Source organism: Dermacentor variabilis, chromosome 7 (genome assembly GCF_050947875.1).
Source record: "Dermacentor variabilis isolate Ectoservices chromosome 7, ASM5094787v1, whole genome shotgun sequence".
Classification (NCBI taxonomy): domain Eukaryota; kingdom Metazoa; phylum Arthropoda; class Arachnida; order Ixodida; family Ixodidae; genus Dermacentor; species Dermacentor variabilis.
The window spans coordinates 109,707,376-109,720,774 of record NC_134574.1 but is presented as its reverse complement, the minus strand read 5'-3'; the positions used below and the strand labels follow the sequence as shown (position 1 = coordinate 109,720,774).

Below are 13,399 nucleotides of genomic sequence, written 5' to 3'. Positions count from 1 at the left end.
CATGGCACGAGTTCGAGTGTTGTAACTTGGCTGCACTGAGGTTGTTCTCTAGCACTAGTAGTAGCATTGTACTCCTTAGTGCTGGATTCTGCTTTCCGCGCGTCCACCTGCTTAGTGCCTATGCACATGAAGTTAACTGAAGCTTCGATGAATAATGTTGATGAGTACAGCAAGCAATGCACATTTTCTAGTCAATAAAGTTGCACCTTTAATTCAGGTGCACCAAGGTTACAGCATGAAAACGGGAAACAAGATGAGCTAACAACTGACGAGGACAAGCACAGTCCCGATTGTTCCTCAAGAGAAGAAAACTGGGCAAGTTGGAGTGTGTTCATGATAAAAAAGACAGACGGAAAACTAACTTGTGACATCCTTTCTTTTCATCTGTCTTTTTTGTGCTGCCAGATCAGGTCCTCAATAAGATAGCACTTGTCCTGGTCAGTTTTTACCTTGTCCTTTGTTCTGCTTTTGCAATGCAACCCTCGTGCTGTTGAACATTATCAACAAGCCACATCCACGACGCTTTTTAGTTCCGTGCAGTATCACGATGTCATTGCTCACGATTTTCACCTCTTCCTGGCGTGCAGACCCAGCGAGACGTGGCGCTGATCCTGCAGCCCTACTTTGGCAGTGAAGGCCTGGTGGTCCGAGCCCTGGAGTGGGCCTCGCGACAGGAGCACGTCATGGACTTCACCCGCTTCCGAGCCCTGGGCTCCCTTTTCTCCATGCTCAACCAGGCAACGCACAATGTGCTCACCTACAACCACTCGCACCCAGATTTCATGATGCAGGTTGGTCTGACGACATGCAGGGTTGTTTCGTAAGACGTACCACCACCAGTGTTCAGAGTGCTTTGCGAGAAGCACCGCAACATGTCTCGGCACATTTCTGGCATCACTCAGAGATGAATCGGCCGGATGTTGTGTCCACAGTCGTTCTGCTTGAGAAACTTTATCAGGGATAGCAGTTAACACTTAGAGCATACCATTGTTTGTGTAAAATATAAATAAACTTAAAGGGAAACTAATGGTACATATAAAGTTGAGCTGCATAATATGCATTTGGAATATTGAATACGTCAGCCTTGCAGTCAGCTGAGGACTTGCAAGCCACGAAGGGTGGAACACAGGTGGCTACGCTACCTGGTACGCTCCCAACACCAGCTCAGGTGATGCAATGGGCTTGGGCAGTGTCTGCTCGGCATTATTCGAACGTTTACCTTAATGAAGAATTGCATTGTGTTCCAGATGCACAAACCTTACAACCTTTCAAAATTTATCCTGCGACAGTATCGGCGAGATACTTGACATCACAGCAAACTTCTCTAACGTTTCTTCTGTTGGTGTGAGTGTCCTAGCCCTCTCATACCTGGAGTAACTTGTCTGCCTTGATGTAAGGAATTCAAGTGACTTGAGCCTAAACACGTTGCCCCACAGCAAGACCAGCTGGAGAAGTACATTCCCAAGTGCCTCGTTTACGCCCTGCTGTGGTCGTTTGCGGGCGACGGCCGCCTGAAGGTGCGCTCGGAACTGGGCGACTTCATCCGCAGCGTCGCCACGGTCTCCCTGCCAGCCAGCACAGGCTTGCCCATTATTGACTATGAGGTGAGTGAGCCTTGGTTTTCTTAGTATTCTTGTTTGTTTTTTAATCTGCTATGAATGGAAAATTTAACAAACAATTTGCAAGCGTCGAAAGGAGCTTGGTATGTAGTCTGCTCTTGGCTGTGTGGAATGTCTGGGAATAGAATTGATGTTGCTTTGCAAATCCTAGTATCTTCCACAGTAGGGCTTTAGTTGTCGGCAGTCTCTAATGATGGCCATTGCAATAGGCAGTGAGTTTCTCCTCGGCTTTCTCCTCAAGTAGCCGTCTAACTTGATATTCCAACATTGTTTCTGCCTTGGCATTAGGTGAGAAAATTATTAAAACTTCTTTAGCTGGCTACTTCTGTTCAAGACTAGCCACACAGTGGCAGCACTTCCCACAATTTTCTGCCCCACCCCCAGTTAGTAGCCATCTAGCTGGCTACTTCAGCATGATCAGCCACCTTCCGATCGTCGTTGCTCAAGGCAACAGATATAGTGTGCGACCAGCTGGCTAATTCTGCAGTTGAAGCCATCCTGCACATAGTTGCTGTGTCAAGGCAGGAGCACAATGCTAGAGGCAAAGTAAACAATGCGAGAAAACAGCACAACGCAGCCGCTCATCATATTGTTCAATTGCTGTCATTGTTCTGATTGTCAACACAGATGCTCATTGTCGTGGTCCTCATTGTTTCCCAGATACTCAGCATCATTCTTGTCATTGTCAACATGGACGCTCCTCGTCATTATTGAGACACTCCCTGTCATTGATGTATCATCAACTCAGGCTCTCGTTCTTTCAACACAGGCAGTCATTGTTGAGGCAGGAAAGCAGCGCTCCTTCACTGTTTTCCTGCCTTAGTTCTGAACAACGAACTTGCTCAACAATGACAGTCACTGTGCTTTGCTTCCGCAGGTGTCCCTGTCGACAGGCGAGTGGACCCTCTGGCAGAGCAAGGTGCCCCAGGTGGAAGTGGAGACCCACAAGGTGGCCGCACCGGACGTGGTGGTGCCCACGGTGGACACAGTGCGCCACGAGGCCCTGCTCTACACCTGGCTCGCCGAGCACCGGCCCCTCGTGCTGTGCGGGCCCCCCGGCTCCGGAAAGACCATGACCCTGTTCTCCGCTCTGCGCTCCCTGCCCGACATGGAGGTCGTGGGCCTCAACTTCTCCAGCGCCACCACCCCGGAGCTGCTGCTGAAAACGTTTGACCACTACTGCGAGTACCGGCGCACCCCTAACGGCGTGGTGCTCTCCCCGATCCAGTTGGGCAAGTGGCTGGTGCTCTTCTGCGACGAGATCAACCTGCCCGACATGGACAAGTACGGTAAGCGCTACACGCACCAAACTCTGGGTTGGGGTTCGTTTGTACGGGCAGTGGTGAGGTCCGGTCTTTGGTGTTCTTTCGGAAGGTCCTGCTTTCATAGGTTGTGCTCAGCAGTAAGGGAAGAATGTCACCAGCTTTCTTAACAGAAAAAGCACAAACAGCTCGTGGATGATGCTATGTCCTTCAAGAACTTCGGAATTGCAGTTCGAGCTTTTACATGCTTGTGACATCAGTTCTCATAGCAGGAATGTAAAAGCATAGGTGTATGCCAACATACTGGAGGACATCTCTGGCAGACGCATCACTGGCAGCGCCATCTCGAAGCACAATGGTCACCTGCAATGTACTGGAAACATTCTTTTACGTGATTTACCTCTCCAAAAAGAATGCACACAAAAATGACACTGTGTTAATTGTGCCAGTGCCAACACATTTACACCAGCAGGTAAATGAAGTGAAGTTGGTCACATCAGTAATGTTTCTGCACGCTTTAGTTTCATGCGGCATCTCAAGGTTTCGCTATCAGCACTGCTCGTTGTCTGTTGGTATCCTGCTATTGGTCTTGGCTAGCACACGTCTGTTAAAGGGCCCCTCACCAGGTCTGGCCATTTTGAGCTGACAAGCGCAGAGCATGCAATGCATGCCAGCAATCGTGTTTGCAAAGAATTACATCGCTACACGCCGCGGAAAGGTCTGAAATTTCAATCCGAATGCTGTTTTCCCTTCTCCTCATGGCCGCTGCACTCCAAGCCGGCCGGTGACATACTCGCGTCCCTCCGCCTATGTACTCTGGTCTGCAGTGTTATGTCGCTCATGGTGGCAGGTGACTTCGAGTATTATTGAAGGCAACATCTGTTATTTGTGTGATCTGTTGCTTGAACTGACGAACGGAAGTTTAGAGAAATAATAAAACACACAAACGGAGTGTCTGTGTGTTTTTGTTTTACTTCGCACCGAAGCAAGAGAGATGTACTTCTGCTTCGTCTGCTTCTTTTGCACGGTCATGCAGTCACATGCGCAGGTACCGAAACTGTGCCATTTTCTACCATGTTCCAGCGCGTGATTATGCTCTGCGATCCGCTTGTTATGCCTCGGTATTCGTGTAGCACTGAATTATACTGCTAGTCACGTGTCCTTGTGCACAGCGTGCAAAATAATGCGCTGTGCGACACCAGACAATCACAATATCTTGTGTACAGCGGCTAAAAAAAAGAAAGCGAAGGGGAAAAAAAAGCAAGGAGAAAAAGAAAGACGGGGCCCGTGACGTATGCATGACACAATCCTTGAGGATTGCGTCATGCATGCATACAATCATGCATGCATGATTGTATGGGAGAACGCAGGGAAGGAATTTCGCTTGCGGAGGCTAGACGGGACAAGTTAAAAACTGAAATATTTCTATCTCTGCTATTAATGAGCTGATTTGAAACATTTGTACGGCAGAACGCGTCAGAACGCGGCAGGACACGTAACTTCCAGCGTATAACCAAAATTTGCTATGGGGCCTGGTGAGGGGCCCAGAACTGCATTGAGGCATCTTGAGGCGCTGTTCGTCATAGGTATCAATTAAAAGCAATGTTTGATCTTTTCAGGGACGCAGCGTGTGATCTCTTTCCTGCGGCAGCTGGTGGAGCATGGAGGCTTCTACCGAACCACGGACCACACCTGGGTCCGGCTGGAGCGGATCCAATTTGTGGGCGCATGCAACCCGCCCACGGACCCTGGCCGAAAGCCACTCTCACACAGGCACGTTGCTGAGCATCAGACTAACTATGGCCGTAACACAAATAATAATAAAAAAACAATTTAAAGTGGAAGATTGTGGTCAAGGCATGTGACAGTTGGTGCATTTCATGTGAATTTTGTAGTATAGTATACCAAGTTTCTTGAACGACTGGTATCTTAATTTAGCATCCATGAAAAAAAACTTCCGTTTTTTTTGTGTGTGTGTGTGTGTGTTCATGCGTCCAATGTTAAATCTACGTTACATTTTCCACTGTTGGTAAACTTAGACCTGAGTTAAATATAGCTTAGTTTGAAAGATTTCTTTCGAGTCGTGGCCCTTCAATAGGGACATGACTGTGTTCCTTCTCCGGCCATATCCTTGGTCGGTTTCTCGAAGTTTGTTAGATTGAAGTGAAACTGTGCCCCAGATTGCAAATTAAAGGCATTTGAAGCAACTTTGCCTCTTTGCGCTAGCCTGCGATGTAATTTGTTAGGCCAGTAATAACAGCCTAGGACAGGAAAGACATGGAAGTCCCGAGTTGTGCAAACCATTGCCGCTACTCCAGCAGTAGTAACAGCACCGGAATAATAATAATAAAAGATATTCTGGGGTTTTACTGTTTCAGCACCACAATCTGATTACAAGGCACGCCAGAGTGGGGGGGGACTCCAGATTAATTTTGGCCAACCGAGGTTCTTTAACTTGTGCCTAAATCTAAATGCACAAACATTTTTGCATTTTGCCCCCACAAGAATGCAGCCGTAGCGGCCGTGATCGAACCAGAAATCTCGAGCTCAGCCAGACAACACCATAGCCGCTAAGCTCGGCAGTGGCACTGGATAATTGTCCACGCATTGGCTGTTCGACGTAGCCGTCTGCCCAAATCCCACTGCCTCACGTTTGTACTCTACATGCGAAACCAGGTTCCTGAGACACGTGCCTGTGGTCTACGTCGACTACCCGGGTGAGACGTCACTCAAGCAGATCTACGGCACCTTCAACCGTGCCATGCTGCGCATGGTGCCCTCGCTCCGAGCGTATGCAGAACCCCTCACTGCCGCCATGGTGGAGTTCTACCTCCTGTCTCAGGTATGTGTTGGCTTCACTTTGTTTTTTTATTACGAACTGTTGTGCCTGTTCTCAGTAAGTGAGCACAAAGTCAAGCATAGTTGGTATAGCTGAAGCATGGCCAGTTGAATATGCTTGAGCTAGTCAACATTTCTACATGCCAATGCTTAATTTGGTTGCACATTCCATAAAAAAAAGGGGATCAAGAGGGTTAGCAAGTTGTACTCATGTTGCGGTTGGGCTATCTTATGTTTAGGGCCATGCTCCAGTTATTGGCCTACAAACCATGCATTAATGGCATGCCCACAGCCAAGCTCAAACCAAATCCAGGTGTTACCCCAAATCAAGGAAGGACAGTGCAAATTTTCTCCTGTCTTTGCTAGGAGAAATGACAGGCTCTATAAATCTTAACTGTTGTCACATTCTCAAAAGTGAGCAACATGCAAGCTTGCATAAATTGGTAGTTTGGCTTTGGGCATGAGGTATGAAACTTACGTCCTCTGCGCTGTAGAGATATCAATTTTACCAATGGTGGGTCTTGCATGCTCCAAGTGCACCTCAGTGTACCAGGCTAAACCGGGGTTCTTTATTCCCCACGCTTCCTCGTGTTTATTGCATTATACTACTCTGTGTTTCCACTGCATCCAGTTGCTAACTCGGCTTTGGTGTCTGGGTGTCAGAGCTGTCTCCTGCGGTCACACCATGGGCAACGCTGCATGCAATGCACCTGTCCTCTCCCTTTGTGCAGGAGCGCTTCACCCAAGACATGCAGCCGCACTATGTGTACAGCCCACGTGAGCTGACCCGCTGGGTGCGGGGCATCTGCGAGGCCCTGCGGCCCCTCGAGACGCTTCCCGTGGAGGGCCTGGTGCGCATCTGGGCACACGAGGGTCTCCGCCTGTTCCAGGACAGGTACGCCAGATGACCCCGAGCACTCTGCTGTCAGGAAGGCTTATCGTTTTTCTAAAATATTGCAACGGAATTTCTGCAAGAGGCAACACATTAGGTGTGATGGCAGCGTATGGCTCATTCAACACGTTTGCCCATTCGCCCGTCGCTCGCTGCGGTACAGACTAGGAAGGGAAGTTACTACTCTTCATATCTCCAGCTTCTGTTGCAGGTGGTTGCATTGAGTGTTGTGGGTCGCGTGATCATAGCAGTAGGATTCGGTGTGGCGGCTCGTTTTCTCGAGCAGAGCAATGTGGCACCCTCTTATAAGCTTTTTTTCTGTCAAGGAGATGACGGCACCTCTACACGTCTACTCCGAAGGCTGCTGTTGAAGCGCGAGTGCAGAGCTAAGAAGGGCTTGCACTGAATGCCAAGGCTAACTTATCATAGCTTCGATGTAATTCCATAGTTACACAGGTAAGTTATGCTGGCACCACAATAGGGAGTTTTACATTTTGCGTATGCAAGTGGTTTTGGCTGCCAAAGGGACCTTTACGCACACAAAGCACCACACCCTACTTGCATTCTTGTGCAAGCCCTGTGCTTTGCATCCCCTAACTTTACATGCACTCCTCAAAGCTCTTTAATGGCAGAAAATTAAGCTTGCTGTGCTGCCAGGGCCAAATGTGAGCTATGCAGAAATGTGGCAGCTCCCAGCTGTGGAGACATGCGAGTGAAATTAGTGACAGCGTTAGCCCATTGTAGAAGCTACCGCCTGGTGGTTTGTAGATGAACCATGCACTGCCGTTACCGTAACACCATTGGCATTTCGAAATGGCTGCCTCGTACATGCTTTGAGCCTAGCTGCCGTAGCTTCCTCCATGTTCTGTAGTATGTGTGGTCTACCGTTCGTCTTCCAGTTTTTTTGCGTCTGCTCTATCATCATGGAAAAGCTGACTCCGAAGACCCACCGAGTTCATTGTGATGTCGCATTTAAAAGGAAAGTGATCACGTGTGTGGAGATGGATGGAAATTAGTATCATGGGCATTCGGAGTTCCCCGAAACTTGCATACGTGAATGCTGCAAGCAGAAGGGGCGTTCTACTCCAGTGGCTGCTGCGTATGACATGGCCGCGTGGGCCCCATCTTGAAAGCGATCTGCCATGGGGACAGAGTCTATGCGCATAGGCACATGGAAGGCCGGTAGCTTCGTGTGCACTGTGTTCTCGTCCTGCTACCACACTTCTTCATTCCCACGAATTTCCGCAGTCATCAAGTGAGACGTGTTCATGTGTGCTTGTGCGTCCGGGACACCATGCTTGTTAATTTAATTAGTAAGCGAATGCTTACAAGTTTATATGGCCAATAAAACTACTATCCTTACTTCATATAGCTGTCTACTAGTAGTTTGCTATCACAATCGATGCTTCACCTTTCAGGCGAAACTGCATCTTTCTTTGTTCGTCGCAACTTTTGTGTGTTGAGAGTAAATCTGTTATTCCAAATGAGAGAAAGTTACATTTCTGTATGAAAGCACGAGGTGCACGGTACTGCGAAGGTTTTTTTTTTTTTTTTTGTTTGTTTCGGGAAACGGTTCATTACAACGGAAAGTGGGGGGTTTTTTCGTTCTTTTTTTTTTTGGTGGGAAGAGGGGTTATGGGAGAAGTGCGCATGTTACAATCAAATAAATACGGTAATGGGCGCAGGCATAAAACGGGGTTTTCTCGCTTTCCTGGAAGTGGGAAGTCATTTCAGGCAAGCTCCTAAAGTAGGATGGTTTCATTTGGCTTACTTTGTTCCCTCTCTCACTCTCTCCACTTTGTTTGCAGACTGGTGGAAGACGAAGAACGTGCCTGGACCGATGAGAACGTAGATGTGGTGGCGCTGAAGCACTTCCCCAACATCAACCAAGACGAGGCTCTGGGCCGGCCCATCCTCTACAGTAACTGGCTCTCCAAGGACTATGTTCCTGTCAAGCGTGACGAGCTGCGGAACTATGTCAAGGCCAGGCTCAAGGTTGGTACTTCGTGCTGTTCTGTTCTTTTCCATGGCAGTCACATGTTTAGTCACCAGGGCAGGAAATATTAAGTACAACTGAAGTCTCAAGAATGGGTTGCTATGTTTCTTGATGCATATAGATCAAGACAGAAAGCGTGTTGGTACATGGGCAACACCGTCCAATAGTTACGAGTTCCCTTTTTGTAGTGACGGCGAAGAGTGGACATGGTTTTGGCATCATTTTGATTTGGTGATGCTAGGTTGAATTCTTCCGCAGCTCAGTAGCTGGCAAAAACAGATTTGCTCTAGCCACACTTGCATCCACATTGCGCTTTCTTACATTGCGTGCTCCGCAATTTATTTTTGAAACTCCAAATTTTCAGATTTTCTACGAAGAGGAGCTGGATGTGCAGCTGGTCCTGTTCAACGAGGTCCTTGACCACGTGCTCCGCATTGACCGTATCTTCCGGCAGCCACAGGTAAGAAGACTGTCGCATATCAGGCTGTTGTAGGGTCACTCAACTTACGCCATTTAATACACGAGATGCTGGAGACGGTTCACTTGGTGGGAATATTTAGCGTAGAGCTGTGAAGAGTTTCAACGAGCTTTGTTGCATTTAAATCTTGCTTGGCATTTGACTCTGCATTCTCTGATGAGGTTGCGAAATATTTGTGGATAGGCATATGCAACCATCGATGGTTCACTGCCAGCAGACTCTCGTCTTTTGAACCTGTCTTTTATGGGAACTGCAGCTGGCTAAAATGCTGCGTAATGACCCATGGTTCTCAGCTAAATAAGTGTGTTGACTTAAAAGAAAAAAGGCCCAGCAGCTCACTGCACACTTCGTTTCACCTTGGCAGGGTCACCTTCTGCTGATCGGCGTGAGCGGCGCGGGCAAGACGACCCTGTCTCGCTTCGTGGCCTGGATGAACGGCCTGAGCGTCTTCCAGATCAAGGTCCACAACAAGTACACCGCGGCGGACTTTGACGAGGACCTGCGGTCGGTGCTGCGCCGGGCCGGCTGCAAGGCCGAGAAGATCTGCTTCATCCTGGACGAGGGCAATGTCCTAGACTCGTCCTTCCTGGAGCGCATGAACACCCTCCTGGCCAACGGTGAGGTGCCCGGCCTGTTTGAAGGGGACGAGTACGCGGCCCTCATGACCCAGTGCAAGGAGGGCTCGCAGCGCGAGGGACTCATGCTGGACTCGAGCGAGGAGCTGTACAAGTGGTTCACGGGGCAGGTGATGCGCAACCTGCACGTTGTGTTCACCATGAACCCGTCCTCCGAGGGACTCAAGGACAGGGCGGCCACATCTCCAGCACTCTTCAACAGGTGGGCTGTTCGTGGAAGAAGTTGATTCGTCGGTGTGCCTTGAAGGCTGCCGCTAAATAATTGAGCGAAGTCGCTTTGTTGGTTTGTAGCTGCAGCTGGTGGAATTGAGAATCCGGAGTTCAAGCTTCTGAGGAATGTGAACCTTACCATAGAGATGTTTGGAAATTGAGTGCTCATCCTCGTTGTTCAACGCAGTAAAAGCTTGTTAATTCAAATTGCACGAGGGTGCCAAAGAGGTTGAATTATGTGGTGTAGGTTTTTGAATTGATTTGTGAGGGAACATATGGTTTCAGTGCAAGTTCAAGCTTTGTTAGCTGAGAGTAGCATGTTAATGTAGATTCTAGCTTGAAACCTTTCAAGGTCAGAAAGGTCACGTCCCTATTCATCTTAACTGCCGGGTGTGCAAACTGGTGAGGCAAGGCATTAGGTTTTGGAAGGGTTTAAAAACCAGAATTTTAAAGGCCCACGTTGGCAGTAAAAAATTCGCAGCTTTTTTGTTTTGACCACACCTTCTACGGGGCTACTCTTAAGCGTTGAGGACGAGTACCGAAGCGTTGCACATGTTTGCTTTGTCATTAGACCAAAATTTACACATGCAGGACTTTCAGGCTCGACAGAGCTTACTATGCTGAGTTTTTGGTGTTTCATACAGATACTAGCATATGTAGGCTTACATCATTTAAAAATTCTTTAATATATATTGTGCACTTGTTAAAAAGCCCACTTGGAGGTCAATTTTTCTATCTGTTTTATATAATCAGGTATTTAGCTTCTGCTTGCATTGCCTGCCTTGTTTTCCTCGAAGAATGGAAAACTGCCACTGCCTTTGGATGAGAGTTCTTCAGGAGCATGTTGGTGTAGCCTTCTACAGTGAAACCCTGGTTATACATCCCCTGAATTTTTGACGTCTCGAGCTTAACGACGGATAAGTGCAATCCCGGCGAACTTCCATGGAGGCGATGCATTAAAAACCTCACTTATATGGCCTGAGATTATGTGTGTTTCGTATGATATGGTGACCCGCTTGAAATTTCGAACCCGACGGTGGACGCGAAGAAGCGCTGCAATCCCCTCCCCTTCTGTCAGTAAGGGGAGAGTGCCCCTTCTCATGCAGAAAGCTCCGACTGATTTCTCAGCCCCAACCTAGCCTCCCTTTCCCCTCTTCATGTCGCTTAACTGCCGCCCGCCTTAGTCCCTTCTTTGCTGTCTCATTGCGCTTTCCCTCTCTCGGCATTTTCACTCAGCAGCGTCGGCCCCCATCGCCGGACGCGTTCGCGTACACTGCCGACAGCATTTTTTAGCTCTGTGCCAAGCTCACTATCTTCGTACAGTGCCAAGGGTGATGTCGGCTGCGTACTTTGACATGCCGCTGCCAAGTCTCGTGAAAGTGAAACCATCTCCGAAAGTGGTCACCCAAAAATACTGCTCTGCCATGTATGGAAAGCGTGAAAGCATGTGCGAAGGTCAGTCCGATTAGTCACCGAATGGCATGCAGATCATAGCAAATTTGCATTTATGTACGCAGTTCGGAGCTTTCTGTACGTGCGAGCATGCAAGACTTCTCACGCATCTGTCGTTGGGTTTTGGGTTTTGCTCTGTTCGTCGTAGTATCATGCCAACACTGCTGGCTGCCACCTAAGACAAGGACGACATCGCAGATACTGCCATGCTTGTGCTCTTTGGTGTGTGTGCTGCATAGCATTGACAACATTCAGAGAATCATCTGTGCAAGTGCCGCCACTGTAGGTGACTTCATTCCGGACGTTGTTGCACTTAAAAGACAGCTTTTGCTGGTAGCTCAAAGAAAGTTTATAAGGAATCAACTGATATTTTAAAAAGTTTATAGATGAAAAAAGAATGTTTTAGCATGCTTGTGGGCACGAGTCATGGTACTCGATATGCTAAATAAGCAGTTTTGGTTTCCAAGTCCTGCAGAGTATTAGCTTATAGCTTAAATTGAAGCTCCTTGCAACTCTTTTTGCAGGAAACCGTAGACACAATTTTTGTCGGTTAGATTATACAACATTTTTGCGTGGTCCCAAGAAAGCCATGTATAATCGGGGTTCCACTGCAATACCATTTTCTGTGCCCTAAACCTGTTTCTCTTTTCTTTCTTTATAGTTGTTCGTTATACAATAATATTACAACTGCATTTAAGTTTAGTGCTGTTAAATGGGCTAGTTGGTTGCGAGATTCTTCATTCATGTTACGAGCATGATAGAAACAGGAGACGCAAACACCACCATTGTTGTGGTGTCTGCATCCCCTCTTTGTGTCCCATTTCTATCACACTGCTATCATGCATCAAGAACTCTTAACGTAAGCTTCGACAGTATTTATAGCCAGACACTAATTAATTTCAGCTAAATTTTTAACACTTCAATTCACTGCACACAATAAATCTTAATGTTCGCACACTTTGAGTGATCAGCGTTATATGACAGACGATCTGGTTCTGTAAAAGCAACTTTGCATTTGAGGGTATGTGTGATTTATGAAACTTGGTGTTCAAGGTTGGGCCAGCATCAGGGGATGTCCTCTCACTCAGGTTGCCTAGCCGACAGAACTTGTGTTGTTTTACACAGGTGTGTCCTTAACTGGTTTGGTGACTGGTCTGACGACGCCCTCTTCCAAGTGGGCAAGGAGTTCACTTCCAAGCTGGACATTGACCGCACCAATGTAAGTTCACCAAACTGCGCACAAGTGAATGTAGTCCTATGGAAAATGGCACCTTGAAAGCAGCTGCACAAAAGTACCTGAAACCATCGTGGTTAGTGGCTGACTACTAACCACGATGGTTAGTGGTCGCGGGATCAAATCCCAGGCACGGCGGCCACATTTCGATGGGTGCCAGCGTACTGCGTATGACGGCGGCCAATGTACAGTGCGTTAGGTGCGCGTTAAAGAACCCCAGGTGGTGAAAATTAATGAGGAGTGCGCCACTATGGTGGGCCTCATAATAAAATCGTGTTTTTGGCGCATAAAACCTCAGAATTTTGATTTTTCAAAAGTACTTCATTCAGCGCCAGACAACTTTCACTGTTGTATCCAAATTTCAAGAGCTTTAACGTAGGTACAGTAGACTTCCATTAGTTTGACCAGTTAATTCCAGTTATGGGTTACCGTATTTGCCCGAATCTAACGCGTTCCTTTTTTCTGAGGAAGCGGGTTCAGAAATTTCCTGTGTGTTAATCAGATACGAAGCCAAAACAGTGTCTGCAGTGTTGGCAATAGCCTACCATCAGACATAGCGTCATTACCATCACAAAATTGTAACAGAGTGTGTTTTTGTGACGGATGCTGTTCATGTGTCAGTGTGATCGGTCCCCAGCATTTGTACCGCTTTGTCAAGCTCGCTATCTGTGCACGGTGCCAGGAATGCTGTTGGATGCATACTTCGAGTCCACTGCAAAATTTTGCCAAAGTGATAGCAGTATCTCTAAAAGCGATACTCGAGGATATCATCCCTGTGTGCAT

General features: G+C 47.7%; 1 protein-coding gene across 2 annotated transcripts in view; it reads left to right on the top strand.

Annotated features, from left to right (window-relative positions):
- Dhc64C (dynein heavy chain, cytoplasmic) overlaps positions 1-13,399 on the top strand; it is a 111,745-nt gene that overhangs the window by 57,800 nt on the left and 40,546 nt on the right. For both annotated transcript variants that reach the window (XM_075698995.1, XM_075698994.1), the window contains 10 exons: positions 588-791; positions 1,437-1,604; positions 2,497-2,908; positions 4,501-4,654; positions 5,558-5,723; positions 6,451-6,614; positions 8,420-8,606; positions 8,972-9,067; positions 9,450-9,922; positions 12,508-12,601. In XM_075698995.1, the coding sequence (XP_075555110.1) occupies positions 588-791; positions 1,437-1,604; positions 2,497-2,908; positions 4,501-4,654; positions 5,558-5,723; positions 6,451-6,614; positions 8,420-8,606; positions 8,972-9,067; positions 9,450-9,922; positions 12,508-12,601 (2,118 nt within the window). The remainder of the gene's footprint in view (positions 1-587; positions 792-1,436; positions 1,605-2,496; positions 2,909-4,500; positions 4,655-5,557; positions 5,724-6,450; positions 6,615-8,419; positions 8,607-8,971; positions 9,068-9,449; positions 9,923-12,507; positions 12,602-13,399) is intronic.